At 38.2% G+C, this 20,035-nt stretch overlaps 1 protein-coding gene across 1 annotated transcript in view; it reads left to right on the top strand.

Moving 5' to 3' along the window:
* The window catches only part of csmd3b (CUB and Sushi multiple domains 3b), a gene marked incomplete at both ends in the record, with an annotated part of 385,522 nt that overhangs the window by 340,910 nt on the left and 24,577 nt on the right, over nucleotides 1–20,035 (top strand). Inside the window, 12 exons of the mRNA XM_079258329.1 lie at nucleotides 3,514–3,594; nucleotides 5,399–5,512; nucleotides 5,602–5,790; nucleotides 6,016–6,174; nucleotides 8,391–8,579; nucleotides 9,843–10,028; nucleotides 10,318–10,512; nucleotides 11,528–11,701; nucleotides 13,582–13,755; nucleotides 17,438–17,623; nucleotides 18,363–18,548; nucleotides 18,739–18,912. Of these exons, the coding sequence (XP_079114455.1) occupies nucleotides 3,514–3,594; nucleotides 5,399–5,512; nucleotides 5,602–5,790; nucleotides 6,016–6,174; nucleotides 8,391–8,579; nucleotides 9,843–10,028; nucleotides 10,318–10,512; nucleotides 11,528–11,701; nucleotides 13,582–13,755; nucleotides 17,438–17,623; nucleotides 18,363–18,548; nucleotides 18,739–18,912 (2,007 nt within the window). The remainder of the gene's footprint in view (nucleotides 1–3,513; nucleotides 3,595–5,398; nucleotides 5,513–5,601; nucleotides 5,791–6,015; nucleotides 6,175–8,390; nucleotides 8,580–9,842; nucleotides 10,029–10,317; nucleotides 10,513–11,527; nucleotides 11,702–13,581; nucleotides 13,756–17,437; nucleotides 17,624–18,362; nucleotides 18,549–18,738; nucleotides 18,913–20,035) is intronic.

The following is a 20,035-nucleotide window of genomic DNA, read 5'->3' on the forward strand; positions in this document are numbered from 1 at the left end:
GTCAAAGGAAACATGTCATGTTATTTTTCAAGACTGCAAATAGATTCAGTTACATAAACCAAATCCTTTTGGAAATCTCTTTCTTTTTTTAATGTCTCTAGTAGTGTATTGAGACTGTGACCTTTTAACTGTAACTTTAGTAAAAATATATTGTCAGTGTAACATGAATAGACCCAAATATCCTTGGTACTGCAGTTTGCTGGCAGAAACCAAAAGTTAAACTCCAAGTGAATAAATACTGAGATACTTTTTGTTACTTCTTTCTTAACATAGGGATTTAAAGCCTTATGTGAGATGCAGATGATTTTGACATTGAGGTTTTTTGATTGAAAGTAGATTTCTTCAATTAAGTATAAACAACAAACAAAAAAGATTATGAGAACTAAAAAATCCATTATGCCTTTAACAAAATCCTGTTGTGAAATGGTTTGATTTTTAGATTCAACAAATGGTGTAATTTTCTGATTATTTTAAAGTGTTTTAACATATTCAGTGCTGTCACACAACTACAGTTTAAACCTGTGATGATAAAATAATTCTCACACTGGAGGTTTCTTCACTGCAAAGTGGTTTTTTTTTAACAATAGTATTTTGTTTTTGCATCTGTCTTATTCACAAGGCCGCCAGTCATATTGTGCTCACTGTCAAGGTGTATTTTTCCATGTCAAAACTATCTGTGCAATATTATTCATTTGTTCTATTGTTCCTTTTGTTTCCTCGATATGTTTTTAAGTGATATACAACTTCTAAAACTTACAATTTTAGTCATTGACTTATTCTTGGCAAGGCTAATTATTTCTGTATAGCACAACTGAGCAATGGGTAGATTAAAATAACAGCAGGAAATAAGAAACATAACTTTCAAATAAAAACAAAAGAAAAAGGAATTAAAAATAATAAAAAAAAGTATTTGAAACATGATCAAACGTAAAAACTCAGGCTTTATGGAAACAGTGCAGATTCAGACTTTTAAATAAGAACCTGAGAGCAGGTGGGTCTCTAAATAAACAGTGTTTCAGCTGATCTGAGGCTTTGTTCTAGACATGTGGAGCATAGAAGCTGAATGCAGCTTCTCCACGTCAGCTTCTGACTGTGGGAAGACCAGTGAGGACTCATAATAATCAATAATCAAGCTGGCTAAAGATGAAAGTATGGATTAGTTAGATCAGATCTTTTACACTCGATATATCACAAGCCAGTAGTAGGCTGGCTTTGTGATTCTTTTTCTTTTATTTGTCCATTATTAAACCCACATTTCTGGGCTGGTTTGTGTGTTTTAGATGTAAAGTAATTTCTTTTTGGCATCTTTAACAGTAACTTTTTTTTTCTTTATAAAAGATCAAAATAAGTTGGTCTTTCTTTGTGTAAAAGAGGTATTTCTTTTGTTCAGACATTCAGGTCAGGAGAGCCCATGTGCTAGGGTGACCAGACATCCTGTTTTACCTTTTTACAGATGCAATGCCATTCAAATTTTTTCCTAGTGAGAGGTTTTAGCTGCCTCACCTTTTCTGCAGTTTGGACAAACCCTTTAATAAGACAAACTGAAGACAAGGTGCGTGTTTTGAACTAATGACTATGATGACTTGGGGGAGAAAGTGTTCAGAAGTTTTAGATCTGAGTTTCCAGTAAAGCTACAAAAAGCTGAACCGTAATTGTAAATTCTGACTTTCCATTTTCACTCTGAGGATGATGCATGGGAAGTTCTGTGCATGACATGCAAAGTAAGGTGCTAAAATCTCGCAGTCCGGCATAAAGACATAGGTTTCTATTTGTGTCTGTGCAGTCAGCCCACTGTGCACAATGTTTGTTAAAGGTAAATTAAGCACTTCAAGGCTGCTACAGCATAATGAATGGGAATCCACACAATCATAATACTTCATATTGTACACTACATTCAACCACTATCCCCACATACACACGCACACACACAAACACACATTAGTATAGTGTGCTCTGTTTGACCAACTCAAATCTGGTCACCCTACCTTTACTTAGCTGCCATCAAGTTGTGCATGAGTTTTAGGTGAAACAACATTTAAGCAGACCGTATCATCATAAGAGTTGAATGGACAGTATGGCTTTAAATGAGTTCAGCTTTTCTTTCATTTCCCATAACACACATCTAAGCCTGCGTTCGTTATCCTCATGCAGCCTGTGTTCACTTCCTTGCAGACGTTCCCTTTCAGTTCTTTGCAGGGAGAATTTTGCAGGTCGTTTCCGCGCAGGCCTTCTCTTTCCTCAAACACAGAACATGCAGTTCATGAATTCTCACAGGCAGGTTTTAGCTATCAGCTGTCACACTCATGAACACCACCATCTGGTGGGTCCAAGCTTGTTTCCAATTTCTGCTTTTATTGGACACTGAACAGAAGGAAATGATACAGAAGATGGAGAAAATGTAGAGGTGACGACTCACTGTGGTGTTTGCGAGTATTTTTTTGTTCCTTCAGATCCATAAGACCTTCCGGTCGCTGTGCCTAAATTTCTCCAGAAGTAATATATAACAATGACGCACAATGAGCACATGTTTCTTTCTCAGTGTCCTTTGGTGACCAAATTGAAATTCAGAATGTCACGGTTTGCATCTGAGGCGGCTGTGAAAGTGCAAATTTACTCTCAAATGCCAAAATAACCAAAAAAGCAACATAAATCCACTGTTGGGGATATTTATCTCTGTCGTTGTCCTTCTATTTATTTATCTCTGGGTCAAGACTCTGAATGCCAGCTCTCCCATACAGACACAAGGGCCATACAGCGGTGGATGATGTTGTCATGGATATGAAACTAAGAAAGCAGATGTGACATGAATGTGGAGGTTGCTATAAAAATGGTCTTTGAGCTTAGTGAGATCAGTGACTGTTCGCAACGATCCTTTTCTTACGCACAGAGGCATAGACAGTGCGGTCCTCACAAACATTCATACATGCTCGCACACACACACACACCACAAGGCTTTGATATGCATGAGAGCAGCAGATACTATTGGCAGGTCTCATTTTCATAGTCAATTTCATCCTGACTTATAGCCCTCAGCTCTCTCTCCCTCTCTCGTCCCCCACTCTGCCTGTCTCTGTCTGTCTGTCTATATTTTCGCCCTCTCTCTCTCCCTCTCTCTGTTAGCGAGTGATCTACACTCATGCAGTAATATTGATTACAGCCTTCAGCTCAGATGCTGTGAAGTCAGTTCCTCCTTATGATTCAAGGCAGCGCTGTATCTATGCAGCTGCTCTGTTTTTGATTCCATGCTTGGCTGACCTGACCATCTGAAATTGAAAAGTGAAGTTAAACTGGTTTAACCGTAATTAAAAATCAAAACAGGGTGTGTCGCTGTTCGGTGTTATGCACTGCAGATGTCTGAACACTTACAGAAGACAGTGACTGTTTTTTTTTTTCTCCAACCATTCCCTTCTCAGTTCATCCAGGTTTACTGATCACATCCTTTTTTTCCAGACATTTTTATATAATGTCCGTCTCTTCGTCCTCTTTCTTCTCCTCTGCTGTCTGTGCTCCCAGCCTACCAATTAAGGGTTTGCCAGCCTCCCCCAGAAGTGCCCAACGCTGACATACTGATGGAAGATGGCGAGCTGGAGATCGGTGAGCTGTCTGTCTACCTGTCATGCCTTTAGATGGGTCAATTTGAGAGAGAATGCAAACTGGAAACTTGTAACTTTCCAATTACTAAGTGATATAACAAGCAACTGCAAGATTAGAAACAAGGTCATCGTTGCTTTGTGCAATACATCTTAATGTATTTTATCATTTGGATTATGATTCTATACATTAGTGATGAAACATTTTTGGATCTTCGCATTGGTTGAAGGGTCTGAACTTAAACAGTTTGGATGGGGGCATTTTTACACCTGCGTTGCATCATTTTTCTTCTTTTCTGTGTTTGTGAACCAAAGAGACAAGTTGCTCTGGTTTTAAGTGCAAAATTATTCTGTTCTCGACTGATATAAAGTTGCATGTGATCAATTTTTTTTTTTTTTTTTTTTATGTTCTTGTTTCACAATTTAGTCAATATTTAAGTTAAGAACCTATTTGGTCTGCCAACAGGTCAGTTTTAAACCCAAACACTTTTTACCATGGAGATAAACTATTGTTGTACATGCAGAACATGTTTTTAATTTTCCAGCAAAAATGAGCAAAGCCTTCCTTAGACATTAGCTTAGTGTGGTCCATGCGAGACCAGACTTTTTTTTTTTTCTTTTGTATATTTCTTCAAAACAGCATAGAAGGTTAATCCTGCCCTGAAAGAACTGAGGAACAATCAATTAAAAATTACAACCAGATTTATGACTTGTAATTACAATGTGGTTTGTTATGACCCAGACTCTGCTAGGGCAACTGAGCCGCACAAAAGAAAGACCCGTGGCCAGGTGCACATATGGACCAATGCAGATTTATTGTCCAATGGGGGAAGACGAGGCAAGAAAAAGGCCAAAATTTGGCCTCAAACTAGCCAAACCAAGAGCAAAACAAGCCAATAAAGCAGTTCTCCAAACAAAAACAGCACTGGTTTAACTATTCAAACAAAAAACTAACAGATGTAACAGGAATGGATTTTATAGCCACAAACAAGATTTAAGAACCATGAAAATGAACAACACAACAGAAAACAATGCAGCTCTGTCAAAGTCCTCCAGAAATACAACACAAGCTGAGGGCAGACCACTACTGAGCCAGTGGTTGCCATTGAATGAAGGACTCCTGGTGTCTTTTAAGTGCTGGCGATTAGTGGAATCAGCTGAGCTCAGAGCTCCAATTATCCAGTGAGCAGGGTGGAGATGAGCAGGTGACAGGAAGGACCAATCCCAGCCAGGAGACAGCAATCAGAGCTGTGTTTGAGCAGGAATCCCAGCTGAAGGTTTAGAATTAGTAGGCTGAAGAGCAAGAAACAGGCAGCCGTAACATGGTTAAAGCATCTTCATATAATATTTTTAAGGAAAACCATGACCTTAATTCTGCATCACCAAAACTGGATGATATGATTCTGGTGACAAGCCCATACATTTAATTTTGAAATATTTATGAGTTGATACCATGGACCTGCAGATAATATTTTCCATCTGTAATTTCCAGTTCAGAATTCTGACTGTTATTAATGCAGCCTGAGCATTAAAAAATAGACAGACTGCTGGGAGCCTGAAGATTGTCTAGGACTGGTTTGCAGCCTTGTCCCTGGCATGCAGAAATTTCTTAGCACTCTGAGTCTTGCAAAGATATCCATTCTTTTTCTTAGTACATCATATTGAAATATATTAAGTTGCTATAATTTGTAGGAGATGAATAAATACACCACCATCTGTATGTTAAAGAATAAAAAAAAGAAATGTCCTTCATTAACTTGTCCTTCTATTCTAAACTCTTCCCTTCACACTAATTTTTCTGCTTCTAGGTGACATCATCAGGTACAATTGCCATCCTGGATTCTCATTGGTCGGCAGTGAAATTCTGACCTGTCGATTAGGAGAGAGACTACAGATGGATGCACCACCTCCGACATGTCAAGGTGTGAATTAAGAATCAAGCACCTGATCTTCACAGCTTCGAAAATGAAAGTGTGTACTCGCCTAACACGGCTAATTTTCTCACCCTCAGTTCAATGCCCTGCACACGACGTGCGATACGACTCCTCAGGTGTCATCCTGAGCCCCGGCTGGCCAGAAAGCTACCCCAACCTCCAGATGTGCTCGTGGAGTGTTACAGTAGAGAAAGGATACAATGTCACCATAACCTTTGAGAGTTTCCACACTGAGAGAGAATTTGATGTGCTGGAGATTTTTGATGGTAAAAGAAAAAAACACATCCTAAACAGAAACAGTGACACATAAAATAATAAGATTACATCTTTGAAGCACACAATTTGTCAGGATGACATCATAACTCAGAGATATTTTCATAGTGGTACAAGGAAAAAACAAAACATCAGAGCAGAATCGCAGTTCATCTCCGCTGTCTCACTTCTTCTTTATGTCTTGTGTTCTTTTCCTGCTTTGTCTCGATGTCTTTCAGGTTCCACACCCAACAGTCCCACTCTGACTACAGTGAGTGGAGACCCACCGACACCTTTTAACATCACAACATCTGGTCACCAGTTCCTAGTCCGGTGGTCATCAGACCATGGCACCAACAAGAAAGGCTTCAAAATTCGCTATGTTGGTGAGTACCAAAGTATGTATCCCAACTTTACTCTACTACTACTTTCTAATACAATGCATGGAAATAAGAACAGGAGGTAGACAGAGACAGACCGAAGGATTACAAAATGTACCTTATCCTTCTGAAAGCATCAAAAATAGATACAGCAACTTTTTAAAGGTGTGAAACTTTGTGAAGAGATATTTGCTTGGTATTTGTTTGAAAAATGTATCTACAGTGTCAGCAATTCAGCCCACATTTGCACTTATTCATTCAGCTTCTGCATGCTTCCCTACCCAACTTCTGTCTGTCTCCTAAAGGGGTTTACTGAATTGCATTATGGGCTAGTCTTTAGGTTTTATCTGTCCAAAGAAGGCTTGATGAGCACAGGTACTGTTTTACAGCAGGCTTTGCATTTAGATGGTCTTTTGTCTGGGCCTGCTGAGTGTAACTTCAGACTGTTGGGTAATGAGGCTTGAGTGCTTTATTCAAGGGCATTTTTGACAGTTAAAGAGGAGGAGACAATTTTACCTGTTCACTTTGCTTATGCACTCTTGTCAGGAGGCCGCTGCCTTAACCTTTAAAGCACCACTGCGCTGTATGATGAATTATACGATGAAGAGTAACAGAAAAGCCTCTCAAGACACTGAGTAACCTTCTTTGGTAGCTGTGATTAATGTGAGCATCGGCAAGAAGCGCTAAACATATGTTGTAAGCCTACTAATAACAGAGTTCCACTACAAGAGTGTTTTTAACCTGCAAAATTAGGCGGGTGACACCACACTTTGTACTGTAAGAGAGATTTGTACTGTGCAGAGATTTAATTATATAGAAATAATTTAGATCTCCTTTAAAGGTTTTTTTCATTATATTAATATAAGTTGTCCTTTTCATTTAAAATGAATAGATGTGATGAATATCAAGCATTTAGTGCACTTCGGTATTAAATTCCTGTAGGAAAAAGAATCTTTTCATTCACTGTAAATAGTCTGCTTTGCTTAAAAACGGATTTTCATTGCATTTAATACATTTAAAACATCAACTCTGTCAGAGACTGTTAATTGCAGCCTGCTTAAAAAATCCTCACTGGCAACCTAAAATACTAATTCTTAGGTGGGACCATTTTCTTCTGGTTCAGCACACATGCTGGGTCAGTAGCATGAAAACCAGGCCAGTTAGGAACTTAGTTTTGCCCAGTTTTGAAAGTTGGACCTACACGTTGATAACCTTTCTATGAAATGACTTGAGGAACACAATGAAACCATCACTAATAACTTATTACAGTGCATATTGGCATCATTGTATGGTAATCTTTACAGTGCTGTACACACTGACACAAACAGAGATGTGAATAATCTGCAAACTTAGACAGCTACTTCATTTGTTGCCAGGTTGTTGGCAGCCACAACAGGTTTTCCTCCTGCAGATGCCAATAATGTCTGAAGTCGAAAATGAATGTTTCTTGTTGAAAGATAATTTTATGAAATTGCTTATAGCAATTGATGACTTTGTGAGCATTTTGTCCGGCGAAATGTCTCACATCTGCCGTAAGTCTGATCATTGACAGCTCGATTAAAAAGTTTTGCCAAGAGAGATTTTTCATTTTGTTATTTGAAATCCATAAAGCTTGTTGCTGTAGACGGATCCAAACTCGCTGAAAAACACTTGTGCTTGAAGATGTCATGGCAAGGTATAATCACTGGTATGAACACAGCTATTATTACTTCTACTCGCACAACATTTTGCCTAGTTGTTAGGAGATATATTTGGGCTGATGACACCTTCTCATGCCACTAATTGCGCTGCACATTTTGCACTGCCGAATTTTGTGCAATCTTGGCCAAAACTGCTGTCTGTAAAATTGACGTGTTAAAAACAAACAAGCCATCATATAACATTCATCGTTTTTTTTTTTTTTTTTAAATGCATCATGTTTCATAAATAAATAAAACACAGAGTAAAAACACTGCAGTTTTATGACCAAATCAAGTGAGACTGCAGTTCTTCTTGATATTCTCTTTCAGCACATTTGCTGCATACCTCTGTTTTTTTTCTTTTACTACAGTAGATAGACAACCAGTACTGAACACTGTTGCAAAAAGATACTCTTGTAGTTCTTGCACGTTTATAGAAAAGTGTTGAACAGCAAAGAAAGACATTGTAAAAGTGTTGTTTCTGTCTACTTTCTGTTTCAGTGACAGTGAAGCCATCTCAAAGCTTTTTCTTTTAAATGTGTTTCTTCACTGCAGCCCTGTACTGCTCCACCCCAGACTCTCCCCTCCACGGTTCCATCTCTTCTCAGAGTGGTGGACATGTTAACAGCGTGGTGCGGTGGGCATGTGACCGGGGTTATCGTCTCATTGGAAATGCCACGGCAACCTGTCGCCGCACACAACTGGGCTACCATGCCTGGGACTCTCCTGTACCTGCATGTCAAGGTCTGCTGGAATGAGTTTTTATTCACTCATATTTATATTTGAAATAGTTTGGAAAAATAAATTGATGAAAAAAAAACTGTAAACAGCAACAAAAATGACCAATGATGACATGTTTGCTGGATTGATATGGATCTAATGTTGCAAAAGACAAAAAAAAGACCTGCTTACAACTCAATCAACACACACAAACCAAGAAATAGTCACAAAAATGGAAAATACAATGACAAAAAAAACCCTAAAAATCATCAGTATGAGAACATTTTGGAAACTATGAAAACAAAATAAAAACTTTTCACATGACAGAAGAGAAGGCATGAAAATGTCAGAAATGACAGCAAAAAATATGTTTTATCTTTGAAATGTTTTGTTTTTTTTTCCAATATATGGCTTTGTGAAAATTCATCCCTGCTCTTGAAACACACATTTAAATTAGTGTGTGAATAACACACTTGCACATATATACATTTTTTTTAAGGGGATCCCATTAATATTTTTTAAAACTTGAGGTTTCCCAATAGGAACTATCTGTTCTTAAACTGTTATATTTAGTTGTTTCATGTTGTCAGAGTTCGCTTTTCCAGATATGATGTTCTCATTAACTATTATGAAGGGTTCTTCAGAAACGAGTGTGTTAAAAGCAAGGGAATATAAAATATATGTTTGACAGCAGTTCTCGGTGTTTGACATCCCTGTTATTTCAGCCCTTTACTGCAAACTGTAGCCGGGGATGAGTTTTCTCTGTAAGATAACTCCATATTGCATTTAACTGTTTAGCTACTGTGGTTGATGTAACTGCTAAAACAGATATATCTCTGCAAAATGAATGAAAACAAGACAAAGTTTTCTTTTTTAGCTTGTTAAATTCAAAATGGATTAAACATGAGTATTTTTGCTATGACTGTTGTATCATTTCACACTTTGGATAACTAAAAGAAGGCTCAGCCCAACCCTGCTATCGCAGACAATTTAATGGATATATGGCATACCAATGGATATTAATACTTAAAACCATAGTTAAGTGCTGCTACACACTGATCTTTTTAAAACAACAGTGAAACAGTTTTTGCTGCATAGATTTGTCTTATTAGAATTAATTCTAACAAGTTTTAAAGCATCCCTGATTGCATATTTTACTTTAATATCTGCTTTGAAGAAATCCCAGAATAGTTCAAAAGTCCAAATCCACTTTGATTATGTGACAGACACAGGTGGGTTTCTGCTTTGTTTGGTCTAAATAATCACCGTGTATTCTTCCTCTCCTAGCTGTTTCATGTGGACCACCCAAGGCGCCAATAAACGGTGGCGTTCTAACAGCTGACTACTCAGTGGGAACAAGAGTTTCCTATTTCTGTAACGATGGCTACAGACTCTCCAGTAAAGAGGTGACGTCCGCCATCTGTCAGCCTGATGGAACATGGAGCAACCACAACAAGATACCAAGATGTTCTGGTTGGTAGCATTTAAACTTGTAACACACTGATTATGTCCCTTGACTGATGTTGATGCCATAAATATGCACTTTTCTGAACATGAAAAATAACTAGTTGGAATTTTAAAAAAAAATCTGCTTATAGGAAGTTGTTCAAATTTTTTTACATGAATAATTAATAAATACAGATTCTTTGCCATGTTCTCAGACAGTTATTTACTGTCATGATTTTGGGATGGTGCTTATTCAGCAACATCAGCAGAATTCATGAAGCTGTGTCATCTCTCCACTCTCACTCTGCCTCTGTAGTTGTGGTATGCCCAAGCATCGGATCCTTTTCTCTTGAGCACGGCCGCTGGAGGATTGTCAATGGCTCGCACTACGAGTACAGAACTCGCATTGTGTTCACCTGCGATCCGGGCTACTACAGATTAGGTCCTGCTCACATCCAATGTTTAGCCAACGGGGTGTGGAGCTGGAAGAACGAGAGGCCGCACTGCCAAAGTGAGTGACTACTATATGTGATGGTCTAAGAATAACAGCAACTTGGATGCATACTGAACATTATCATACGACTACATCTGTTCAACTTAGCACACATTTTTTTTAACTTAAATCCACCCATATTATATCTGTAAAACAATCAACAAAAAAAGCATTCTGTATAGTTTGATATAAAAACAGAAACAGCAAAAAGTTAATGCAAAGATGAGACTGTTTAGTGTTCAAGCTGTGACTTAATGAATCAGAAGAGACTGTCTGCTGAATGAATATAACCAACAGTGACGTTTTCTGCACCCATTGGTGTTTTATTCATTTGTTTAATTTAGCCAGAGATGTTAAATCTCCACCTTTGTTTAATAACACATATGTGAACATACAAACCATGTTCTATGTGGTACCCTTCATTTTAAGATAATGGAGGAACAACTAGCTTTCTGACAGCTAATGTTAGCATGAATCAAGAATAGATAACATGTAAACACGGCTGGCAGGTTTCTTTCGACACACAGGAAAAGAAAAGAGAGAGAAATAGATTTTTTTTAAAAATTTGGATAATCTTGTCATTCCAAGTTCTCTGTCATCAAAGGATGAATGGCATGTATAATTTTTGTTTTGTTTTTTTTTTCTTTTGGGTAACTCGCAATCTAAAGGTGACAGTGTTGCAATACGAGGTTTATCCTTTCAGTCCATGCTCTAACCTTGAAGAGTTGGCTTCTTTTTAACTGTCATCTATGCTGTCTTTTGGGATTTTGTGACATTTTTGATGACTGCTCCTTCTCCCTTGAAAGAACCTCACAATCTTTGGATATTTACTGCTATTTTCTCACCAGGCAATTTGTGAGAAGGGAGGGGAAAAAAAAAAAAAGTCCTCCCAAATTTGCCTGATGAGCAGCCTGTCAAGATCGGTAGCATTTCTCCCTGAAAGCAATGAGCTCAAGCAGCTCCTCAGATTAACCTGGTGCTCAACTAGCGCACAACTGCTTTTAAATTGCTTATGTCCGACCGTGTGTTACAGTTATCTCCTGCGGTGAGCTGCCTTCTCCACCCAATGGGAAGAAGATTGGTACTCAGACAACATTTGGCGCAACAGCCATCTTCACCTGCGACGCTGGCTTCATGCTGGTGGGGTCAGCTGTCAGAGAGTGCCTGTCATCTGGGCTTTGGAGTGGAACAGAAACACGATGTTTGGGTGTGTACTCGTAGAAATGCTGTCTTTTATCATAGTTTTGTTTTTGTTTTTTTTTATCTAGACTCTGTGTTATTCTATATCTTAAATTCTATGTCTATATATATATATATATATATATATATATATATATATATATATATATATATATTAATACACTACCATACACACACAAAATCACACCCATCATTAGAGAGGGAGCAGGAAAGATGGGACTTTTCAGCCCAACCTAATTAGGACAGGTATCAAAGGAAGGTCTGTGCCCTACACCTCGTATCTGGCTGAACAGCTGATTCCCTCTGACCTCGCCCGCCTGACAAGAAAAACCATCACCAGCGAGCTTCAGCTGCGCTCTCTCCCTCATTTAATTCCAAATGTTCTTTTTATTTATAAACCAGGTAGAATGTATCCTTTTTTTGTCGGTATGCCACAGCCAGAGGTAAAAGGTGTTATGACATGGTGCTGTCACCTCTCCAGAGCTTCCCAGAATACTTCACAGGCCGAAGATGGAAATGCCATGCAGTTTGTACGGGAAAAGTTCAATAAAAGTTAACCTATGCTGATGAAGAGGCATGATACTGTCAATGCATAAACCCACAAACATGCTATAAACAGCATCTTCATTAATTAACTTATCTTTCTAAACTAAACTGGTGTATTTTTAAAGAGCACATCTGTGCAACTATTTGAATTTTTTCAGTCACCACTGTACTTAGAGTTAATATACACAAAATGCTGCAAAACTGCATTTCTGCTAATATTTTGTTTAGTGCAAGCATCATGCAATAGTTTGCTATAAATAGCTGAACCTTTGTGAAGTATTGTGATTACCTTCTATAAATATTGAGACGCCCGCAACCTAATAAAGTCAAATTTGTGTTTCTTATATGTTTTTAACATCAGGAATCAACACCTCAAATATGTCAAATAACATGGAGGTGAAGTTAATACGTAGTAACCTTTTCCTGTTCAGGTCCACTGTGGTTAAATCGTTAGCATTTGCTGACATCAGGCATGCAGTGAAGGTTTTATCTACTGTAAAGAACAAAATCAATACTCAATCCAAAAAAATCTCTGTGAGCAGAAAACACATGTTCCCTTCTGACTTTGTGAAATGGCTTTTAAAGTGTCTTGAGTTAGCACCAAACATAAATCAGATTTCTGTGACTGAATCTGATCATAAAAAAAATAAAAAACTTGTTTGATAAGCTTGTGCTTTTACCAAGTCAGATTCTTTTTAAGATGTTGGAAAGAATCTCAGGAAAACTGAGCGGTGTTTTAAGTTTGGAACAGGAATTCTTGTATGTTTCCTTTGTGAAAGACTGTTTGCTGGAGTAGACTTTGCTAACAGTATAGAATGGAAAGCAGGCAAAGGGAGGGGGATGACATGCAGCTGGACTTAAATCAAGTTCCAATGCAATGATAAACTGTGAGGATGAGTTTGCCACCTGATCTGAATGTTTGCCTTCTTAATCTCATTCATGTTTTATGGGGTGTTTTCTTAAAAACCAGTGTTTTATATTCACAATGAAGCTGATAGTGAATAAGGTGCACATAGTTTTTTTTTTTTTTTGTACGCATGCAAAAGAATCACAGTGGATATTTTTCATTTTAAAATAAGTTTTTGAATACACACTATATAATGAGCAGATGAGGTTGATTTAGAAATACCTCCTATTCTCAAGCCATGTCATAACAAGAACATATAAGGACAAAAGATCTGCAATATTTAAGTAGGATATAAATATAAAAAAAAGTATATATATATATATATATATATATATATATATATACTTTTTTTTTTTTTTTTTTTTTTAATGAACAAATAAAAGCCTTCTCAATGTGTCATGCCCGTGGATGAGCCCTGTGTGTTTCTCTTCTAGCTGGCCACTGTGGAATCCCAGAAGGAATTGTAAATGGCCAGGTGGTTGGGGAGAACTTTGGGTACCGTGACACAGTCGTGTATCAGTGTCTGCCGGGCTATCGCCTCATTGGCTCATCAGTCCGAATCTGTCTCCAAGACAACCAGTGGTCAGGACAGTTGCCCATCTGTATACGTAAGAACAACACTCTTAACACATGTTTATCTCCCAATGCCATAAATAACAAATTATTACTTTTAACTTCCTCCTGTTTCCATGACAACTTGATGCCTACAATGTACCTCACATATAAGTGTAGATTTGCTGGCTTTATCACTCATCTCAGACCAAGTGAATAATAAAAACACATGCTATGTACCAGCTTGTTCAATAGTAGGTATGCATCTCTAACATGACAAAACTGCAGAGCTCTACTAACTGTAGATGGCTGTATTTAATAATATGAGTAGAAACTTTTTTTTTTCTTTTTTGCACATGTTCAACAAGATCATGGCTTATTCTGCTGTAAATGCAGAGAGGTTTCAGATGCAAAGTTTGATGAAGAGCTCAGCTTGTTTGATTAGTTATGGATTCAGTTTGCCTTGAGAGTTGAAATAATCACTATGAAACATCTTGCAAATTTACTGTGGAGGTTTACGGATGGAACAAAAGACCTCGATTGAAGAAATTGAGACATATAGCATTGTAAAAATGTATCTAAGGTGTTAAAGAAGAATTGACTGAATATCAAAGTCAAGCAGGCAAAACAGGCAAACGACAACTGCAAAATAAGTTTACAGAGTCTTCAAGTATGCCCTGAAAGCTGTAATGTAACAGATGAAATCCAATTATTCTCTGACTTTGAAGTTTAACATGATTCCCATCAATAACAATGGAGGTCAGCAGCTCAAATCGAAGTTTAACTGCCTTGAAAATGGAATTTTAAAAAGCAGTGATCATTGAGAGAGAGAGAACCCCTCCAAACTGGACAGGATTGAATCAGTCAGTGGGGAATGTCAGCAGGATTAGCTACAATGTAATTCAGCACCTTATTAAAGGAATCTTTGTTGTGATTCACTTAGAGCCCTCTTTGGTATTGGAGTGTTTGTGAATGTATATGTGCAATGAAAAATGTATTCATTTATGAAACTAAAATTCAAAATCTAAATAGTCTATATATAGTCTATATATAGTCATATATTATAGTCATATAATTACATTTCAAAGCCAGGATCCTTTTATTGCACACTGACAGTATGTAATAGGTGCAATATGTCTCATCGTGAAATTCAGTATAAGTTTTACTCAAGAAGATGGAGAATATGTGTGCATTAAAGGTTACTGACAATGTGTAAAGAAAAAAAGAAAAAAAAAGAGAAATATATATATATATATATATTATTGTTTATTTTGGAGTAAAAGTACAGTAACTGTTACACAGTTTTATACCAATTAAATGACATTCGAGGATGAAAAAATCCATGATAAAAGCAGCGAAGTGAGGTTACACACAAAGAGCAGGATTTTACTACGGCTAATCTGTGATTTGTATTCAAGAAATATCCCCATCTTTGAAATATGCACCCGATGGTGCTAAGGATCTGCAGATTCACACCAGCAGGCTTGAAGGGGGCCAGAGGGCCAAATATGTCAGATTGATCTGAGTGAGATTATTATCAGGGCTCGAGGATACAACAGAAGGCTCTGATGTGACCAGGCTACTGTGAATATTTTCTAAAATTGGTCGCTTGCTGCTAGTCTCATGAATGTTTTTAAGCAGCATGCAGGGCACAGCTGAGGTGGCCATGATGAGGCCAATTACTGAGCCCCTCCTCCCAGAAGCGACAGCCCATTTCATCACTAAATTAGGACCATGTTCAAAACACAGTGGTGGTGTCTGAGTGTCTGCAGTACAGTAAATGGAGCTTTTTGTTTTTGAATATGACCTGAAAGCAAAGCGCTGTTCAATATAAGGTCTTAATAGTATGCTTTTATGCGTATGTGCGTTTTAGTGTCTACGCGGTCTGGATGGTGTGTGTTTCTATTGGTGTTTCTGAGCTGTGCTGTTTTTATTGAGGTTATTCATGCAGGAGTTATAGAGGGAAATCATTTTACTGCCAAATTATACTGTAATTATGGAGATGAGAGGCTCTTGTTTAGAGACACAAACACAGAATGATGATGAGACTATGATGTGTGTTTGAATGCGTGCACGTGTGTATCTATGTGCGCTGAGCTGCAGGGCATCCATACGGTGTCAGATAAATTTGTATTTTAGGCATGCAAACAAACTTGTGATTCTCTCTGATCTACTTACTTGGCTTCTGCTTCTGCCTCATCATCCCTCGTCTGCATCGTCTCCCCATCTTCACTCATCCTTTCCTCTCTTTTCTGGTCCTGCCTCCTGTTCTCACTCTTTCTCTCCCCACTCCTTTTATCTCCCATGTTTTACCAGCCAGCAATTCTGTTTTACTTCCGTTGGACTCCTCTCCTCCCCTCTCGTCTCCCTCCCAATAAATTTTAAACTGGACAGTTTGAGAGGCGGGTGAGAGGGAGCGAGTTGGGCAGTAACTGTAAACTGCCTGTTTACTCAAACATCACACAAACCCTAAGAAGCTCTAGTGCATGAAGTTAACAAGATGAATAATTTTGACACACAATGGCAAACAGAGGACAAAGGGAAAGGCCAACTATTTCCAAAATAATGACTGCAGATTGGGATCTCAGCTTTGTCTTGTCAGTCATCTGTTTTTCTTATGAATATTTATGAGTGACTGTTGAAAGACAAATGATACCCACACAGCTTAAGTGGGTTGCAGTTGCTTAATATATGTGGATCACAAAAAAGATACATGATTGGGCTGTTGCAACTCAACAGGAAAGAGAAGAAAATAGGTCATGAAAAGCTTTTGCCAAATGGACTTGCATCTATGGCGCATTAGTGGTCAGCTCTGATTATTCTGCAGTGACTGTCAAAACAGCACTGCTGGCACAGGGACAACTAAATCACAGGCATATTTTATCTTTGTTGCAGCATGTTAATGATGCGACACATTTTCAAAAGAGATGGTGTTCTGGTGCTTTGTTGCCATACTAGCTGGATGGTAAGGACAGTTTTTATTTTTATTTTGTAGAAGTTTATTATATCCAGTGGAATTGATAATTATTAAAAGAAAAAATAGAGAATAAATCTATTTAACACAAAAAGTAAGGTCATCTGTGTTTGATGCATTATTTCTCCCTTTTATTAATGAAAATTAGTGTTGTGTTATTCATTGTTGAAATGCGTTATTGCTCATTCCACATTGTGCATTTGTGGAAATAGCAACTCTGCTAAACACGTCCGTGTTAGCATTCACTCGTTTCAGTCCTTACATGTCATACCCAGCTGCCAAGGTGACTGGTCGGGCTTTATAACTATATACAATGCAACACTGACAGGTATTATTAAATCAGAGAAATAACCAACCAAACAAAATATCCTTACTATATGTGTTTGGTTTATATAGAGCAGCTGTTACGAACAGTCCCCATCAACTGGTCCTTTTATCTGAGTTCTCAATCTAGAAATGAAATAACTTCACCTTAGAAATGTTAAACTACACTGTACAGTATATTTCTGACCTATTTTAGATATTTGTGCCTTTAATGTATAATATACAGTTAGGCACACACACAGTGACTTGTTTCACTTTGTGGAATCAGTGTTTGATGCTAACACTTTAATCAACTGCATTGTGTTCCTTAACATGTAATTAAGTTAAAAATGTTTTTTTTAAAAAAGACAAATAAATGAATTATTTAAAAAAATAAAAGAAAAGACACTTTTAATGCACCTTAATGTATTGATGATTGAAACTTTTTTTTTTTTTCTTAGCAATCAGCTGCGGCCATCCAGGAAGTCCCATATATGGTCGTACAGTGGGAAACGGCTTCAACCTCAACGACGTGGTCAGCTTTGTTTGTAATCGGGGTTATGAAATGGAGGGGCCCGCACGTGCTCAGTGCCAGGCCAACCGCCAGTGGAGCCACCCGCCCCCAACGTGTAAAGGTGGGGAGAAAAGTTAAGTGTATTCACCCCTAACCTTATTTATCACTTACTTTTATCACTCCACTAACAACTGTTTAATTTACCCTTTAACTGTTTTATTGGGTCTTATTTAATTTTATTGAATCCCATCATTTTCATCTCACATCATTTCTACCTTTAAGAGTAAAAATCTCCCCCATTATTTCTGTAAAATATTTGCTTTGATAGACAACTACAATTTCTCCAAAATAGTCTTTTTTTCCCCCAAAAAAAAAAAAAAAAAAAAGATTAATGCTTTTGAGCAGATTTAATCGAACCTGCTTTTAACTCTTTCATTTAATTCTCAAGACTTGTCAAAATAACAGTTACAGCAAGTGTTTGAGGGTGTATTTGAGTTTGCACACAAACTGTCAGCTGTCGGCGTTCTGCCCAGTTTACAGAGTGAAGTGCCAATGAACTGCAGCATCACAGTAACAAGTCTTAACACTGCTGGGATGCTGAATCCAGTACAGAGCATGTTATATAAGATTATTCATATTCCCTTCATCCATTCTTCTGTTTATTCCTTTCTTTTTCATCACATCCTTCTTCTTATCCCTACCTAATAAGAAGATTTTTTTTTTCCTTTCAATTGCATTTGAAGTGCAAGGCCATTGAGACAAAAGGCGAGAGGGAAGAGAGATGACCCTCTCTGGTTCATGCCAAATAACACATGCATTCTTCCTTGTTTCTCTTGCTGTCTGTGTCTGTCTCTGTGACTCTCTGTGTATAGTGGTCAACTGCTCTGATCCAGGTATCCCTGCCAACTCCATCCGGCAGAGTAAAATAGAGCATGGCAACTTTACCTTTGGCACCGTGGTGTTTTACGATTGCAACCCCGGTTATTACCTGTTTGGGTCGCCTGTTCTGACATGCCAACCCACTGGGCAATGGGACAAACCCCTTCCTGAGTGCATAGGTTAGTAGAGCAATATTATTACATTGCTTCTCATTTCTTCTTTCTGTGTCTTTTTTTTTGTTTCGACTGCTTTTCGTGTCTGAATTTATGTCTTCAGTTCTTGACAGCAGTCACTGCGTCTCCTATCCGAGTCAGAATGACCTGTCAATCCTTCCTCCATGTCTCTCCCTGCATCTCTCTCAATTTGTAGTCGTAGATTGTGGTCATCCCGGCTCACCCCCTAATGGTGTGCTGAGCGGAGATAAGTTTACATTCGGTTCAACGGTTCGATACTCCTGTCTGGGTGGGAGACAGCTGAAAGGAGAATCATCCCGGACATGTCAGCTCAACGGGATGTGGAGCACCCCGATGCCCTTCTGCTCTGGTAACCGTTTTAACCTCTATTGAATATACAGGCTTTAATGTCCACCCTATCAAACGGAGTGATAGATGGATAGAAGTTGTAGATGAAAGGTGAGACGTCTAAAACATGTAGACTCACCAGAGTGTAAAACAGCTCAGGCCTTTACATCCTGCAGGCATACTTTGCTCTCAGTCAGGGGGATGATCGGGGAGATGGATGTACATACAGAGGAAAAGTCTGTGCATGAAAACTGAATCTGTCTGTTAAAAGGACTCTGGAACACAACCTTTCTCAATAAATCAGACCCTGAATCACTTCATTTTAAAACGGCAGTTTTAGAACTTTTAATAGTTATTTTAGCAATGCTAAGTCAGTTTTCTAACTCTTGAGGGGATACTGTAATCTCATAAATAAACACATTATAACAGTCATTTCAACAAGTGTTTACATTTTTAGTGTTCTTTTATAGCCTTAAGCTGTTTTCTTTGAATCATGGGTGGATTTTATGAAAATATTGTGGAGTCTAGGTGCACTGCTGTCATTGTTCAGTAAAGTACTTTACACAAGCATCATTTCTCCCCTCTGAATACCCCGTATATGCATATGCATATAACACTTATTTAGCTCAATTTTCTCTGCAGATAGGAATCCTCCTTACCTTCCATCATGTACACAAACACTCTAAGTAATATGGCTCTCAGTTGGCTGACTGGGGCATGATTATGGCTCTACAGACTGAGAGGCTCCCAGCTGCAGCTTATATAACAAGATGGGTGAGAATGCATTCCAGACAACTTGACTAAGAATACATTGTTATTTACAGCAGTAGCCTGGGGGAGATGAGGGGTGAGGGAGGGTAATAGTTTAGGAAGCAGTGATTCACGGTTTCTACATGGCAGGTCTGGACCAGAGCCCTGCAGAGATAAGAGTTCAGCACAGAGTAGTGGCGCTCACTCACTCCGTGGTTTTGTTCCTCGATCACTGATGAGCAAATTTGTTTTTACTGTAATGCTGCTTATGACATCTTAGAAAAAGTTAATGTACTTTTCGAAGAAGGTGTTATTGTTACTGTGTCTAGATATAGCATTTCATTGTTGGGAGCTATTTGGCCTCAGTCGCTGGAGCAAAAATCCCACACTAGGAT

The sequence above is a fragment of the Telmatherina bonti genome (genome assembly GCF_933228915.1).
Source record: "Telmatherina bonti genome assembly, chromosome: 19".
In the NCBI taxonomy this organism is placed as follows: domain Eukaryota; kingdom Metazoa; phylum Chordata; class Actinopteri; order Atheriniformes; family Telmatherinidae; genus Telmatherina; species Telmatherina bonti.